At 40.0% G+C, this 16,370-nt stretch overlaps 1 protein-coding gene, 1 non-coding gene and 1 pseudogene across 3 annotated transcripts; 1 reads left to right on the forward strand and 2 right to left on the reverse strand.

Moving 5' to 3' along the window:
* Positions 1-999: 999 nt before the first annotated feature.
* LOC124976327 (elongation factor 1-alpha 1-like) lies at positions 1,000-5,334 on the reverse strand (annotated as a pseudogene).
* Positions 5,335-5,563: 229 nt separating this feature from the next.
* On the forward strand, positions 5,564-15,224 carry Znf774 (zinc finger protein 774). 2 transcript variants are annotated; one of them, XM_047540529.1, is made up of 4 exons: positions 5,564-5,700; positions 7,753-7,875; positions 12,627-12,733; positions 13,518-15,212. In XM_047540529.1, exons 2-4 carry the CDS (start codon positions 7,772-7,774, stop codon positions 14,756-14,758), a joined length of 1,452 nt encoding a protein of 483 aa, XP_047396485.1. In that variant the 5' UTR covers positions 5,564-5,700; positions 7,753-7,771; the 3' UTR covers positions 14,759-15,212. The 2 variants fall into 2 exon arrangements, with proteins under 2 accessions (XP_047396485.1, XP_047396486.1); XM_047540530.1 differs by lacking the exon at positions 5,564-5,700 and adding an exon at positions 13,298-13,332 and having other exon boundaries at positions 7,842-7,875; positions 13,518-15,224.
* On the reverse strand, positions 11,474-11,578 carry LOC124978403 (U6 spliceosomal RNA). Its single transcript, XR_007107429.1, has one exon. It is a non-coding gene; the product is annotated as a U6 spliceosomal RNA (small nuclear RNA).
* Positions 15,225-16,370: the final 1,146 nt, after the last annotated feature.

Below are 16,370 nucleotides of genomic sequence, written 5' to 3' on the forward strand. Positions count from 1 at the left end.
AGGGGAGAAAAAGTGTAATTTAATTATAAGAAGCTGTACAAACACCCTCACCTTTACTCTCTAAGCCCGTTTTCTTCTGGGCCTGAATTGGTTAAAACAAAAAAAAACTTGACCAAAAATCTGTCACAGAATTTTGAGACCCATTAAAACAAAAGGTTAATGAGAAAAAGAAAAAGAAAAAGAAAGCAGAGCTTTGTTTAAGAGATCAGTTAGAGCAGGATATATATTCAAGAGAGTGTGGTCAAAAGTTATAGATGGACAATACCTTTATTTTATTTATTTATTTATCTATTTATTTATTTATTGTGTGGTGCTGAGTGTCGTGAGTCCAGATGGTAATAGTGACATACATTGCTATTTTACACAATATATTTTCTTTAGATTAAAAAAAACCAAGGGAAAATATTGTTAGAAACTTAGGATAGAGGTATATTCCAAATATTATCTAGTGACTGAATAAAATCAACCTGGAAATCCTGACCTGCCATGTGCTCTGCCATGAAGAAAACAGAGGGACTGGAAGGTAGAGCTCTTGCCTCGCACATGTGAGGCCCTGCGTTTGATCCTCACACCACATAATAAATAAATAGATAGATAGATAAATGAATAAATAAAATAAAGCTATTGTGTTCATCTATAACTTTTGACCACACTCCTTTGAGTATATATCCTGCTTTACTGTTTTCTTAAACAAAGCTCTGCTTTCTTTTTCTTTTTTTTTTCTCATTAACCTTTTGTTTTAATGAGTCTCAAAATTCTGTGACAGATTTTTGGTCAAGTTGTTTCCATTAAAAAGTACAGATTTTAAAAACTAATAAGTTAAAAAACTTCACACACAAAAAAACAGTCCACAAAACATTCTTCTTTCCTTCTGAAGGTTTTGTGATGCATTGTTATCACTAATCAGTCTTTTACTATTAAACTTGTCAATTGAGACAAGCAGTTCTGAGACCTTTCTACCATCACTGAGACTGGGGTGGCAGGTGTTAGGGGTAATATTCATATAGCCTTCTGAGTTTTCTGGGCAGATTTGGTGACCTTGCCAGCTCCAGCAGCTTTCTTGTCCACTGCTTTTGATGACACCCACAGCAACCGTCTGCCTCATCTTGAACTGCGAAACGACCCAGGAGAGGCTAGTCCAAGAAGCTCTTAACACACATGGGCTTTCCTGGAACCACATCAAAGATGGCAGCATCACCAGATTTCAAGAATTTAGGACCATCTTCCAGCTTCTTACCAGAACAGCAATCAATCTTTTCTTTCAGTTTAGCAAACTTGCAAGCAATGTAAGCTATGTAAAAATCCAGTACAGGGGCCTAGCAAGCACTGATTTGGCCTGGATGGTTCAGGATAATCATCTGAGCAGTAAAACCAACTGCTTCCATTGGTGGGCCATTTTTGCTGTCACCAGCAACAGTGCCATGATGAACATCTTTGAGAGACATGTTCTTGACATTGAAGCCCAAATTGTCTTCAGGAAGAGCTTCACTCAGCACTTCATGGTGCATTTCAACAGTTTTTACTTCAGTTGTGACATTGACTGGAGCAAAGGTGGACACCATGCCAGGCTTCAGAAACCAGTCTCTGCTCGACCCACAGGGACAGTACCAATACTACCAATTTTGTAGACATCCTGGAGGGGCAGATGCAAAGGCTTGTCATTTGGACAAGTTGGTGGCAGGATGCAATCTAAAGCTTTGAGCAGTGTGGTTCCACTGGCACTGCCATCTTTACAGGTTACTTTCCATCCCTTGAACCAAGGCATATTAGCACTTGACTCCAACATATTGTCACCATTGCAATCAGCAATTGGCACAAATGCTACTGTGTCAGGGTTGTAAGCCAGTTTTCTTAATGCAGGTGCTGACTTCCTTAACAATTTCCTTGTATCTCTTCGGACCGTAGGGTGGCTCAGTGGAATTCATTTTGTTAACACCAACAATTAGTTGTTTCACACCCAGTGTATAAGCCAGAAGGGCGTGCTCACAGGTCTGTCCATTCTTGGAAATACCAGTTTTAAAATTCACCAACATCAGCAGCAACATCAGGACAGCACAGTCAGTCTGAGATGTGCCTGTAATCATGTTTTTGATAAAGTCTCTGTGACCTGGGGCATCAACAATAATATTTGCTGATCTCAAATTTCCACAGGGAGATGTCAATGGTGATACCATGCTCATCTACCTTTTTAAACAATATTTTTAGTTGTAGATGAACACAATAACTTTATTTTATTTATTTATTTACTATGTGGTGCTCAGGATTGAATCCAGTGCTTCACACATGCTAAGTAAGCGCTCTACTACTGAGCTACAGCCCCAGCCCCCTTGCTTTCTTAAATAAATCTTTGTTCCTATTTTGATGTGTCCTAAAATTCCATTTTGAAGCATAAGTGTAGAACCTGCCAGGGCCAAGTTGAGATCCCTTTCTTCCTTTGGGGGACCTCCTCAGACCCTCTTCCCATGACACTTTCCCCCAGGGTGGAGAACCAAGCCCTGGACACTTAGATAATGTCATGGGAAGGAAGAAGTAGAAAGGAAACTTTGGGGGAGAGAGACAACTCTCATAAGCCATTTGAACATTAAATTAACTAAGACTTACCTCGAATTAGTCTGTTTAAAAACCCCAAGGAGACTTATTTTTACCTGGTAAGCTGAACAATAATAAGAACAGTAATAAGAATCTCCTGAAGAATCTTAGTTCAATTATAGAGACATTCTGAGTTGACTCCCCATACATATAGGTTTTATTATGCACTTATTTGTTTATTTTTACTGTAAGTTTCCTAAAGAGATGTCACAGGAGTCTGGCAGAGCAAGGCACCAGATAAATGTCCTCAAATCCACTTTAAACCCTGTGGTAGCTGGGTGCGGTAGTGCATGCCTGTAATCTCAGCCACTTGGGAGGTTAAGGCAGATTACTGTGAGTTTGAGGACAGCCTCAGCAACTTAGTGAGGCCCTAAGCAACTTAGTGAGACCCTGCCTCAAAATTTAAAAAAACAAAAGGACTGGAAATGTAGTTCCTAGGAAGATGCCCCTGGGTTAAATCTCCATTACTAAAATAAAATAAAGTAAAATAAAATAAAATAAAATAAAATAAAATAAAATAAAATAAAATAAAATAAAATAAAATAAAATAAAATAATAAAATTAAATTAAATTAAAAAAAAAAAACCCTGTTGTAGCAAACCTCCAAAGCAGCCCCCTATGATACTGGCCTCCTAGCACTACTAGGTTCCATACTATACAAGGTCTTATTTCCTCTACTAACTTGTCTTGTCATGAGATCAAGCTTCCCCTCCTGGATAATTGCTGTGTGGTGAAATGATGAGAGAACAAATGGGGGTAGAAGGAAGAAAGAGAGACAGGGAATAGCCACCAGTCAGATTTTGTGACTCTTCATTCATCTCCACTTCCTACTCGCTGTGAATGGATTGAAGAGCCACAAAATCTCCCTGACAACAAAATACCAGAAAGATTACTGAGGGGTCTGGAGATGCCTTTAGTTATGCAGCTCGTGATCTATGTTATAGTCACATGAGGCTTGGTGATCTCTAGGTCTCCTGGGTTCCTGTGAGATTTCCGTTTTCCTCATTTTCATTTTCTCCCATAGTTTTATTTGTTTTTTATAGGGGAAAGATTATCTCTGTGATTGGATTGTGGGGTTTTTTTGTTTTTAATTTTTTTTAGTTGTTATTTTATTTATTTATATGTGGTGCTGGATCAAACTCAGTGCTTCACACATGCTAGGCAAGTGCTCTGTCACCAAGCTACAACCCCAGCCCCATTCATATTTTTAAATAAGTCCATTATAATTATGCATAATGGTGGATTCATTGTTACACATTCATATATGTACACAATTCCTCATTTTCACTTAACTAAAATACAACTGCTATCCCAAACCAGATATATGCTTATAGTGTTTAGAATCCCCCCAAATGCTAAATGGTTATCTTATAAATTACTATAATTACATAGCAAAATAACTAAGGTGCCACTGTCTATATGAAAAAAGAAGAAAAAAGAAAAATATTGCTTGGGATTTTAATCTTTTATCTTATTATTATTTTATTTATTTAGTTTTGGTGGTACTTAGGATTAAATCCAAGGCCTTGTTCGTGCTAAACAATCTCTCTACCACTGAGCTATATGCCCAGTCCCTTCTATTTTTTTTTTTTTTTTTTTTTTTGAGACAGGGTCTTGCTCTGTCCTCAAACTTGTGATCCTTCCTCCTCAGTCTCCTGGGTAGCAGGATTACAAGCCTATGCTACTGAACCCCAGGTTGATTTTAGTATGTTTTGTGGTTGATCTCCCCTGTTAGGCTGTGAGTTTCATGGGGGGAAGGGCCATGTGTGATTCCTGTGGGTAACCACAGAGTTCAGAATGATCTTAAATATAGAATTTTTATAGAATGTTCCCAATAAATATCTGTTGGAGGATGTACCATGTGTGTTTGTTGGAGGATGTACCATTCCTACTTGTTTAAGGAATGGTGGAATTAGCATCTAAGGAATTTTCCACAGTAGCAAAACTTGTCTGGTAATTCTAAGTATTTTACAGTCCATCACGAACAAAAACAAAACACTTTATTTTTTTTATTGCATTGAGTCAACAAGGGTAGACAGGTACCCCCCACTACCACCACCTAATTCTCCTCTTTCTCCTTCTTCTTCTCTCTCACCAAACTGGAGAAGCCTCTCCAGTTTGGAACCCAATACCACATTTCCCACAATGCTTGATGTGGACGTCCTCGTCTGCATTCTCTATTAATAGGTGTATGAATCAATGGAAAGGGGATATGCCTGGAAGTGGTGAGGTTAATGAAAGGAAGTAGAACGTCTGGGGTTTTCATTTTTATTTATTTATTTTTTTAATTGTCAATGGACCTTTATTTAATTTATTTATATGTGGTGCTGAGAATCGAACCCAGAACCTGCCTCACGCATGCTTGGCAAGGGTTCTACCACTGAACTACAACCCCAGTTCCTTTTTTTTTTTTTTTTTTTTAAACTAACGGGTTCTCGGAGGCGGGGTGTGTGTAGGGGTCTGCCTAATCTGAGTTGGTCTGGATTTGGACCGACAACACACAGCCCTCCAGCTTCTAGCCGCCCGGACTGAGGCGAGGGACTTCTTGCAGAAAGGGTCTGCAAAGGCCAGAGCGATGAGCCAGTTTCGTGGTTGGTAGGGGTGAAGTGTCAGAGCGCGGGAGAACGTGCCATGGTACCAAGCTGCTCCACAGTAGTCGGGTGAGGCCGGAGTTTCGCATTTGAAGATCTTCCTCTGGAGGTAGCATTTTGAGCTGGTCCTCAGCTCTACAGAAGCAATTCCCATGGTCCAGTAGCTCGAGAATTGGGTTTAGCACTTGTCAAGCACTTGGAACTGAGCATCACAGGACTCGGAGTCCTTTACGATCTAGTTGAGGACTACATTTCCCAGGAGTCTTTGCAATGATTGATGACTAGATTATCCAATAAATCAGGAGAACCTTTAGTTGTGGTAACGGAGAAACCAATAGAGAAAGCCAGGGGGAGGTGTTTTCCGGCTGCCGGCTGTCGAACCCTGAGTCCCACCTGTGTCCCTACAACCCTGACACGAATCCCAGTCAGGTTCTGGAGGGACCTGGTCGGCTTTGCAGGCTGGGTGCGGCTGGGCGGTGGACTCCCGCTTCCTGCTCCATCCCCGACTGGGCCTGGGGCGGTGAGTAATCCAGGGTGGGAGTCTGAGGCGACACCTCGCCCGCTGCTGAGGGGCGTGGAAGGGGGCTCGCCCTATTCCCCAGATGTTGTCCACCGTCCAGGCTCTCGCCAGGAACCCCGGGTCTGGCTGAGGTGTAGGGAGATGCAGTTTCCAAACCACCTTCGGTATAGCTCATCATCTTAATCAATTTTCTTGTTCCTCAGTGGTGGTCCCCGGGTTTCAGCTTATCTTTGTGACCCTCTGACCGCTGCACCCTGATTAAGGCCTGGAGTACCGCGAGGAAGAACGGGTGTCAGCCCCACCGGTGCGGTCATGTTCCTATTAATAAACCCAGGAGGAAACTCGCGCTTCTCACAATGGCCCTTAGTCATAGCACCTTAGCGCTCCAGGGCCGTTGGGGTCACCTGTACAGGAAAAAGGAGACTGGGTAGGAAACAGGTTTTCTATAAAAACATAGCTAAGAATTATCTCCCCCTCAATCGCACTATCTACTGAAAGTGGGCTCTGCAATTATGTGTTTTGTAATGATTGTAGAAATAAAATCTATACTCAAAGCTCTTATTATAATTTTTACTTCCTAATGACATTATTTTTATTTGTTATGGTTTTAAATCAGAGAGAAGAAATGTATTCCTACAAATTTTAGGTTCTTAAAAACTCAGTAATTTATAAACGAGCAACAGCAGTGTCTGTAAAATACCTAAATATTTCTATGAAAAGTGTGTATAGCCAAGTAGTAAGCAGGTGCTTTCTTTAGTGGGACAAAAGATGTGAATGAACCTGGCACAGTGGCTCAGGCCTGTAATTCCAGCTAGTTGGGAGGCTGAAGCAAGAGGAGTGCAAGTTCAAGGCCAGCCTCAGAAAATTTGGAAGCTCCTGTCTCAAAATAAAAGATAAATGAGGGAGTAGCTTAGTGGTACAGTACCCCAAGATTCAATCCCCAGGACCAAAACCCCCAAACAAAACAAAAAACGTGAAAGACTAATACCTCCTCACTCCAGTCTGGTTTTCTTCCAAGGAAATGTAGAATTCTTTGTAGCGGATGGTCTATCAGCTGGTTGATTTGTGTTTGTTTCTATCGGAAATTTTATAAGAGTTGGGGGAACTCCTGCCTTACAATATGCTAATTACTGAACAATTTACAGATCTATCCAGCAATAACTCTTACCATCCTCCTCCAAAATAATCTTTTCATGATACTGCTGTCAATGTTATGACAGTTTTCAGGTTTCAAGGAATGTATTTTGTGCTTCTCCCCATTGAATTTTACTTATTTTTACAACTTATCCATGTCTTTTTTTTTTTTTTTCAACCCACATATTTTTACATCTCATTTCTGAAGCCATTAAACCTTGAAATAGAATGGTACCCAGCACAATTCCCTTTGGGATTCTGCATAATCTTTTCCTGGAGGTTGATCCCAAACATATAAGCCAAGAATGGTCTACTGTTCTCATAACTAAAATAAGTAAAGTCCACAATGTTCTAATTTGCTGAGTAAAATGTAGTTGGAGAGCAGTGAAAGATTTTCAGAAATTGAATTATATTTGCAATCTCTCTCCTTCATCTTGTCCATTATGAACACTTTGTTCCTGAAAAAGTTAAGGTATCCAAAAGATTGAGGGTTCTATAGATGTATTTGGGAGGCCCATACCTCTCTTAGTGAGAGTTGACCATGTGAAGGATTATGTGAAATCAGAATAAGAAAAGAAATCCTTCTCCAGCCTCAGTAGCACATACCTGTATTCCCAGCAACTAAGGAGGTTGAGGCAGGAGGATTGCAAGTGCAAGGTCAGAGACTCAGTCTCAAGATAAAATAAAAAGGGCTGGGGATGGTAAAGCACCCCTGGATTCAGCTGCCAGTACAAAAAAAAAAAGAAAAAAAAAAAAAAAGAAAGAAAAGCAACGCTTCTGTAGTTGACAAAGTTTACCTTAAGACTATTCTAATCAAGGGACTTTTTGTTTGGGTATACAGTGTCCATCTTTTGGTTTTCAGACAATGGTGAGAATATCTAGGGAGCTATTGATGCAAACTGAGGTCTTTTGCTTTAGGAACTGATGACCCTCAAGGATGTGGCTGGGGACTTCAGGGAAGAGTGGGTTACCTGGACACTGCTTAAAGAATTCTCTTCAGAGATGCCACCCAGCACAGTTAGAAGAATGGGCTCTCAAAGGGTAAGGATACTACTCTCCTTAAGATTTAAAACTTAGATATTTTGAAAGGGCCCAAGTCTGAGTGGTATCTGGGGACACTATTTTCTTGAAGTCCCAGGTCTCTCTGAAATTAACTGTTGCTCCTTGGCTAAGAATTACTAAGAATGACTTACATTTTATGTTATTATGGCACTTTATGTTTTGCAGGGTTGGGGTTTTTTTGTTGTTGTTGTTTTTGTTTTTGTTTTTAAATGGTACTGGGGATTGAACCCAGGGTTGCACTATGCTACATCCCAGCCCTAAAAATAAATAAATAAATAAATAAATAAATAAATAAATAAATAAATAAATAAAAATTTTGAAACAGGGTCTTGCTAAATTGCTCTGACTGGCCTTGAACTTGTAATATTTCTACCTCAGCATCCTTGGTAGCTGGGATTACATACATGTGCTACTGAGCTTAGCAACAGATATGTTTGATATTTATCTTTTTCTTACTATCTCACTATAATCTTTTTATAGATATACTACTGTTCTCCTTTTCTAGTGAAGAACACTGGCACTCAGAAATTAAGTGGCAGAGGTAAAAGTCCAATTCAGGTCTTTGTGGAAGAGGGAGGGCTGTCCCCATGCTATTACTTAAACAAAAAGTACTTCCAATGCATTTTATAAAATACCAATGGACTGAAGAAGTAAATCACTGTTAGAGTTCTTGACTATAGCATGCATAAGGCCTTGGATTTAATCCGTAGTACTGTAAAATTAAATTAAATTCCATAGCTACTTATCTTGCTTTACTTCATATCTATCACATAAGTAATATATACTCATTGATGAAAAAAACAGACAAAATGAAAACCAATCATCCCTAATCCTATCACTAGTGAGTTACTACCTACCAGTCTTTTGTAAACATATATATAATTTATAAAACAAAACAAAAGATGAGGGTGGTGGCACACACCTTTAATCCCAGCTACTCTAGAGGCTGAGACAAGAGAATGGGTTCAAGGCCAGCTTAGCCAACACAGGGAAATCCTATGTCAAAAAAAAAAAAATGCTGGGTTTGGTGGCCCTTACCTGTATTCCTACTGACTCTGGAGACTGAGGCAGGAGGATCAAAAGTTCAAGACCAGTTTTAGCAAGACCCTGTCTAAATAAAAAAGGCTGGGGATGTAGCTCAGTAGCAAAGCACCCCTGAGTTCAATTCCCAGTACCAAAAAAAAAAAAAAAAAAAAAAAAAAAAGAGAGAGAGAGAGAGAGAAAGAAAACAACAACAACAAAATTTCCACTAAAGAATAATACTGGAATTATACTGTACATTCAGTTATGCTTTCTATTTTCTTACATACTGTATTGTGAATATATATTTTGGTAATAATATCTTTCTGTATATCACTTAACATAACCAACTTGCATTTTGTTATATGGAATAGAAAATTATTTTGTTGTATGGAATAGATTATTAGATTGAAACTGTGTGTGTGTGTGTGTGTGTGTGTGTGTGTGTGTGTTTTACTGGGGATTTCACATAGGGGTGCTCTACCATTGAACTTCATCCCCAGCCCTTTCTGCTTTTTATTTTGAGACAGGATCTACTAAATTGCCCAGTTTGGCTTTAAACTTGTGATACTCCTGCTTCAGTCTCCCAAGTTAGCTGAGATTACAGGCATATGCTTCTGTGCCTATAATCTCATATAATATTTATATATTTATTATATGAACCATATATTTGGTCATTATTTTAACTTATGAAAACAGCAGTTTCATTTGGTTCAATCAAATGTGTCCCTCTGTTGTGGGATGTTGGGGGCTGTGCCAGCCAGAACGGCGCCTGATCACATTGGCAGTGAGGAGGTTAATTGACATAAGTGCACTCAGATGATTTATCACTGGCGTATTCAGTTAAGTCCACGCGCACAACGCATGCACAGGTGTTCCCAAGTGCACCTGCTTGGGCCTACTCATTTTGACCCTTGCCGTGATAGGGCAGCTGGCTCCCTGCCTGATGGCAACTGGCATGGCCCCGCCCTCCGCCTCCTGGAGGGAATATAAGCGGGCGGTGGCAGAGGCCGGAGAGTAAGGCGCGATAGTAAGGCCTGAGAGTAAGAGCAGCAGCTAGCAGAAAGAAGAGAAGAGAAGCCACTAGCAGAAAGGAAGAAGAAAAGGGAGCAAGCAGATGCGGCTCGCAGAGAGAAGCAGCAGGCAGCGGCAGAAGGCAGATCACAGAGCAGAGAATTGAGAACACACCTCTAGATGACAGATAGGCAGATCGCAGTACGGGGGACACATCACTAAGAAGCACCTCAGATAGACGCGCCCTTAGTTCACAGGATGCAGGACACACCTTTAAAGAAGCGCAGAACTAAGAAGATATAGATCTCTGAAAGTGTAGTCTCTCTCTCTTAAGCAAAGTCTCTCTCTCTCTAAGAAAAGCCTTTCTTCCTCAATAGCCCAGGGAACAAGCGAATAAACGAGAAAGCAGCCCACTAAAAGAAAGATAGAAGCAGTTCGTTTTCAGTCCACCACTGATAAAGACCCGCGCAAATTGTTGCTGCAGGTAGTGACAAATACCCACGGATTTGGCACCGCAAAGAGCCAGTGACAGTGGGACACTTAGTTCATTTCAGAATTTTCACCAGTATTATGATGGACATCTTTTATCCTTTTAGTCTTTTTAAAAAAGGCTTGCGTTTTGAAATATAATTTTGGCAGGTATGATGGCACATGCCTTTAATCCCAGCTACTCAGGAGGCTAAGGCAGAAGGATCACAAACTGGAGGCTGGGGATGTAGCTCAGTGGTAGAGTGCCCCTGGGTCCAATCCTCCAGGGCACTCCCCTCCATATTTATACATATATAATCATTTCCTTAGAATTCCCAGAATTAGAATACCCAGAAAGAAAGAAAAAATACTAGATATATTTCACTGGGCTCAGTGGTGCACACCTGTAATCCCAGCTACTCCAGGGCCTGAGACAGGAGAATCACAAGTTCTAGGCCAGTCTCAGAAATTTAGCAAGATCCTGTCTCAAAATAAAAAATAAAAAGGACTGGGGATGGTAGCTTGGTGGTAAAGCAACCCTGGGTTCAATCCCCAGCATGAGAGAAAGAAAGACAGAAAGAGAGGGGTCGGGGGAGAGAAAGGAAGGATACATTTCTATGGTATTTGATTAGGTATTTGGTACTTTGCCAAATGCTTATAAGAAGATTGAATCAATTTATTTATTACCACAGCACTAAATGAAAACCTTCATTTCTTCATAATTTACCTATGACAGTGAAAATTATAATTTAAGAGTTTGGGTAAAATAACAATGATAGAGTGTATTGAAGAATTACCACATCATCTTCAAGATAAATCTCTAATGTAGACTTTATTATTACCCCTCTTTTTTTTTTTTTTTTTTTTTTTCGGTAATAGGGATTGAACCCTTTACCACTGAGTTATATACCCAGCCCTTTTTATTTTTTATTTTGAGACAGGGTCTTGCTAAATTACTTATGGCCTTGCTAAGTTGCCGAGGCTGGTCTTGAACTTGTGACCCTCCTGCCTTAGCCTCCTCAGTTGCTGGGATTACAGGCATGTGCCACTCTGCAGGGCTCCTGTTTTATGTATTTAAAAAATGGAACACTTCATAAATTTACATGTTTTTCTTGGGAAGGAGTCATGCTAATCTCTGTATTGTTCCCAATTTTAATATACATGCTGCTGAAGTGAGCACTATCCCTATTTAATTGATGAAGACACTAAATAACTTTCCCAAAGTCACACAGATTGTAAATGGCAGGGTTAACAGTCATACTCAGGCATATGACTCTTGAGTTTGCATTCTTTACCTCTGTACTATATTGCCTAAGTGTATCTTTGTTCTACTTTGAATTTTTTTGGTCAATAGTGAGGTTAAGAATTTGTTATATATTTATAGGCTGCTTTTTGCTTTTTGCTTTTCTTTTTTTTTTTTTTTTTTTTTTTTTTTTTTTGTCAAATTGCCTATTCACATCCTTTGCCCATTTTTTTTTTTTTTCTTCCCTTAACAAGTTTTTGTCTTTTTCTCATGGCTGTATCAACAGCTGCCTTTGTGGGAAAATTGTAAAACCCAACTATATTGTTAACTTCCTTGATTCTTTCTAAGGGTAAGGTTGTAGCAGCTTTGTTTCTGATAAATTTATCTCTTCACATAGGTTTAGCTTTGTGTCTTCAGAAATGAGTTATGGTGTATACTCCAGAGTTTCTATCACTCATGTCTGACTTTGTGTGTGTGTGTGTGTGTGTGTGTGTGTGTACACAAGTGTGCTTTCCCAGAACTGGGAATTGAACCCAACACCTTGTGCATATTAGGCAAGTACTCTACCACTAGTTACCCCAGCCCATGTTTTTGTTTTTGTTTTTAATCAAAGGAAAAAGCTTTTTCCCCTTTAGCCTCCTGTAGCAACCATTCTGTAATAGCACTTTACCTGGTTGCTTTTTTGTTGTTTTTCATAGCACTGGGGATTAAACCCAGAGGCACTGTACCACTGAGCACTTTTTAATTTTTATTTTGAAACAGTATATCACTAAGTTTGCTGAGGCTGGCCTCAACTTGTGATCCTCCTGCTTCAGCCTCCTAAGTCACTCGATTCCAGGCATGTGCCCCATACTCTGGTTGCCCAAACACACATTAGCAGTCCACTTGTGTTCTTTACCTGGGAAAAATGAAGAACTTGATTTTGGTTAGGCCTTGTGTGTTTGGCTCATATTCTCATACTATGTTCATTCATCTTCCTGTGTAGGATTTCTAGACCAAGTGCAATCTCCCAGCTGGAGCAGAAAGAATCACCATGGGTTCTACCACTCCAAAACCTTGAAACAAGGACAATCCTAAGGGAAAGTCACACAGGTGAGATGTGAGTGCTACCTAGTGGGAGGAAATCTAGAATTTTAACCCTTCTTTAGATGAAAAATTTGGACTCCTTCCCTAACTTTTTTTTCCACCCAGGAAAACAAAATGCAAAATTATAACATACCTAAGTCTCAGGAGTATTAAACTCCTGCCATAGCCTTTTGTTCTTTTATTTTGTTTTTATTTTTATTTAATTTTTTTTTGGTACCAGGGATTGAACTCAGGCGCTCTCAACCACTGAGCCAATTCCCCAGCCCTATTTTGTATTTTATTTAGAGACAGGGTCTCACTGAGTTGCTTAGCACCTCATTTTTGCTGAGGCTGGCTTTGAACTCACGATGCTCCTGCTTCAGCCTTCCCAGTCACTGGGATTACAGGTGTTGGCCACCGCGCCAGGCAGCCTTTTGTTCTTATTAGAAAAGTTTACATTTGATTTCTTAGGCAGTCAGTCAGAAATTGACTTCATTCTGAGTAAGCATTTCACTTTTGTCTAGACTATAACATCTTTAAAGGAAGTTACCCAATTTTAACAGTATATGGTATACTTTTTTTTTTTTGCAGTGCTAGGAATTGAATGCAGGGCTCATGCATGCTAGGTAAGCACCCTACCACTGAGCTACACTCAGTCTTTAACAAACTTTGCAAATAAAATTAAAAATGGAGTGAATAAATTAAGTGTAGCTTACTGCAGAGACCAATTTTAATCATTCTTAACTGATTTCTGATGTTCTTTCCTTAACAACTGATAACTTTATTCTGTTACTTTCCATTAATTTTTCAGACTTTGAGCATCAGGTGGCAAAACTCAGTCCAGACATATCTGAAACAGCAGAACAATGTGGAACATCCTCAGAAAGAACCAATAAAAATATTTCTCATTCTCCTAATTGGGGAGGAAACTGGGACAAGGCCCTTGAAGTAGGAGGGCAACATAGAACCCTTCCAGGAGAGGGCCAGCAGGAGCCCTTTACACAGGAGAGGGATTTAAATCAGTTCCTACATGGATATGTAGGAAAGAAGCCTATGTGTGCAGAATGTGGGAAAAGCTTTAACCAGAGTTCCTATCTCATAAGACACCTAAGAACCCATACTGGTGAGAGACCTTATAAATGCATCCAGTGTGGGAAAGGCTTCAAACAGAGCTCAGACCTCGTCACTCATCGCAGAACACACACGGGAGAGAAGCCCTACCAATGCAGTGGGTGTGAGAAAAAATTCAGCGACAGCTCAACACTCATCAAACATCAGAGAACCCATACAGGGGAGAGACCCTACGGGTGCCCAGAGTGTGGGAAGACTTTTGGCCGGAAGCCACACCTCATAATGCACCAAAGAACGCACACAGGAGAGAAACCCTACACGTGCCTCGAATGTCATAAAAGCTTCAGTCGAAGCTCAAACTTCATCACCCACCAGAGGATTCACACAGGTGTGAAGCCTTACAGGTGTAATGACTGTGGGGACAGTTTTAGCCAGAGTTCAGATTTGATCAAGCACCAAAGAACCCACACAGGAGAACGGCCATTTAAATGCCCAGAGTGTAGGAAGGGTTTCAGAGACAGTTCTCATTTTGTAGCACACATGAGTACTCACTCAGGAGAAAGGCCTTTCAGTTGTCCCGACTGCCACAAAAGTTTCAGTCAGAGTTCCCATCTGGTCACACACCAGAGGACACATACAGGTGAGAGGCCTTTTAAGTGTAATGACTGTGGGAAAGGATTTGCTGACAGCTCTGCCCTCATTAAGCACCAACGAATTCACACAGGAGAAAGACCCTACAAATGTGGCGAGTGTGGAAAGAGCTTCAATCAGAGCTCCCACTTCACTACCCACCAACGCATTCACCTAGGAGACAGACCCTATCCATGTCCTGAATGTGGCAAGACCTTTAACCAGCGTTCTCATTTTCTCACACACCAAAGAACACATACAGGCGAAAAACCGTTCCACTGTAGTAAATGTGATAAGAGCTTCCGGCAGAAAGCACATCTCTTATGCCATCAAAACACCCATTTGATTTAGGAAATGGTCTTTAGTGGTTCTGCTATGCCTTTCAAATTTCCATTGCTACTATCTTCATCTACCCCAAATAGAGAATACCTGGGTATTGGTGACTCAAGTCAGACCCTGATCTGTTCTCTTTCTTTTCTATGTTACAGTGAATAGGATAAACTTACAGGGTTCGAATAATGTTCTGAACACAAAAGGCATTCCTTCAGTGTATGTAACTCACCCTTAGCGAAATGTGAGTTTAAGTGGTTAATGTCTGGTTACTAGAGGTGAGAGAAATGTGACCTAGAGATCTCATGTAAACTATCTGGTATAGTACCTGGCACAAAGTAGGTGCTCAATGATTAATATCTGAAGTTTTGGGCTGGGGGTGTAGCTCAGTCATAGATTACTTGCCTAGCATGTATGAGGCCTCTGGATTTGATCCTCAGTACTGCTAAAAAAAAAAAAAATTGAGTTTTTATATAAAGCCCTTAAAAGCAGTGCCTGGGTCTTAAAAGATATTCAATATTATATATATATATATATATATATATATATATATATATATTTCATCTCTAAGAAATTTATAATTGCAGCCACCCAAGTTCAGAACTTATAAGAAAGATTGGAACTAGAAGGTTTGGGGTCTGAACACCTAAATTTAATAAAATGGAAAACTCTCACTAGTGCTATGCAGGCATTAGTCACCAGATGTCTCATCACCATGACAAGGCAGAATTACCATAGAGGATGTTTGTGGTTTTGTGACTTAGAGGCTAAAAGAATCTCAGATGCTCTTTTTTTTTTTTTCTCAGTGCTAGGAATTGAATCCAGGGCCTTGTGTTTGACAGGTAAGCACTCTATGAACTGAGCTACATCCCCAGTCCTTCAGATGCTCTTTGTAGACAGTATGTGAGGTTCTTCCACTGTAGGTTTGCTGTCATTGGAGGCATAGAAAACATCCTATGATGAACAGGCCAGAAGGACCTGGAGGAGGACTGTAAAACTGTGGAAGCAAAGTTGCTGAAAATGTCAAATGATGTTACAGGAATCCTTCCTGGCATTAGGTAAAGGAAACAACTCTTGTTTTCTAATTTGCTGGGTCATTGTGTCCCTTTACTTTTAGGTTAATGAAATTCTCTGATCCTTATAGGGCCATTCATTTTACACACTAGAACATTCCTATATTTAATTGAAATAAATCAAGGGGAGTCAGGTTCTTGGACAGAACATGACTTCATTAAGAAAGTGTTTGAGTCCTAGCCCTGGCCCTTAAATTGGCTAGGCTTTTATCTCCTCAGGCCCAAGTGATACTTAAACTTACCTACTGCACAAGGTTTTAGTGAGGATCTAAAACACATGCGTGTGCGCACGCACAAACACGCGCACGCGCACACATTTTGTTGTTAAACTATAAATGTAATGTCTCTAGAGTTTAATGTTAAAGTATTATTGCTAATGTCTTTTTTTTTCCCCAGGAAATTCTGGCTATGTCTCCAGGTGTCCCACAGTCTTTTATAATGAAGAACTTGTTTTTAGTTTTAATCTATTGAAAAACTAAGGTGCAAGAAATGCTAAATGACATGACTCATTAGTTCACATGGTTATAAAAGAGACAGATCTGGTTCCTGGTGATTAGATT

This window comes from Sciurus carolinensis, chromosome 2, assembly GCF_902686445.1.
Source record: "Sciurus carolinensis chromosome 2, mSciCar1.2, whole genome shotgun sequence".
Classification (NCBI taxonomy): domain Eukaryota; kingdom Metazoa; phylum Chordata; class Mammalia; order Rodentia; family Sciuridae; genus Sciurus; species Sciurus carolinensis.

What these genes read in the sequence shown, in the direction of transcription:
- Znf774 (XM_047540529.1), top strand. Translation starts at nt 7,772, where the DNA reads ATGTGGCTGGGGACTTCAGGGAAGAGTGGGTTACCTGGACACTGCTTA. An exon ending in GAAGAATGGGCTCTCAAAGG is followed by an intron (nt 7,876 to 12,626) that starts GTAAGGATACTA and finishes CTTCCTGTGTAG; the next exon opens with GATTTCTAGACCAAGTGCAA. An exon ending in CCTAAGGGAAAGTCACACAG is followed by an intron (nt 12,734 to 13,517) that starts GTGAGATGTGAG and finishes TTAATTTTTCAG; the next exon opens with ACTTTGAGCATCAGGTGGCA.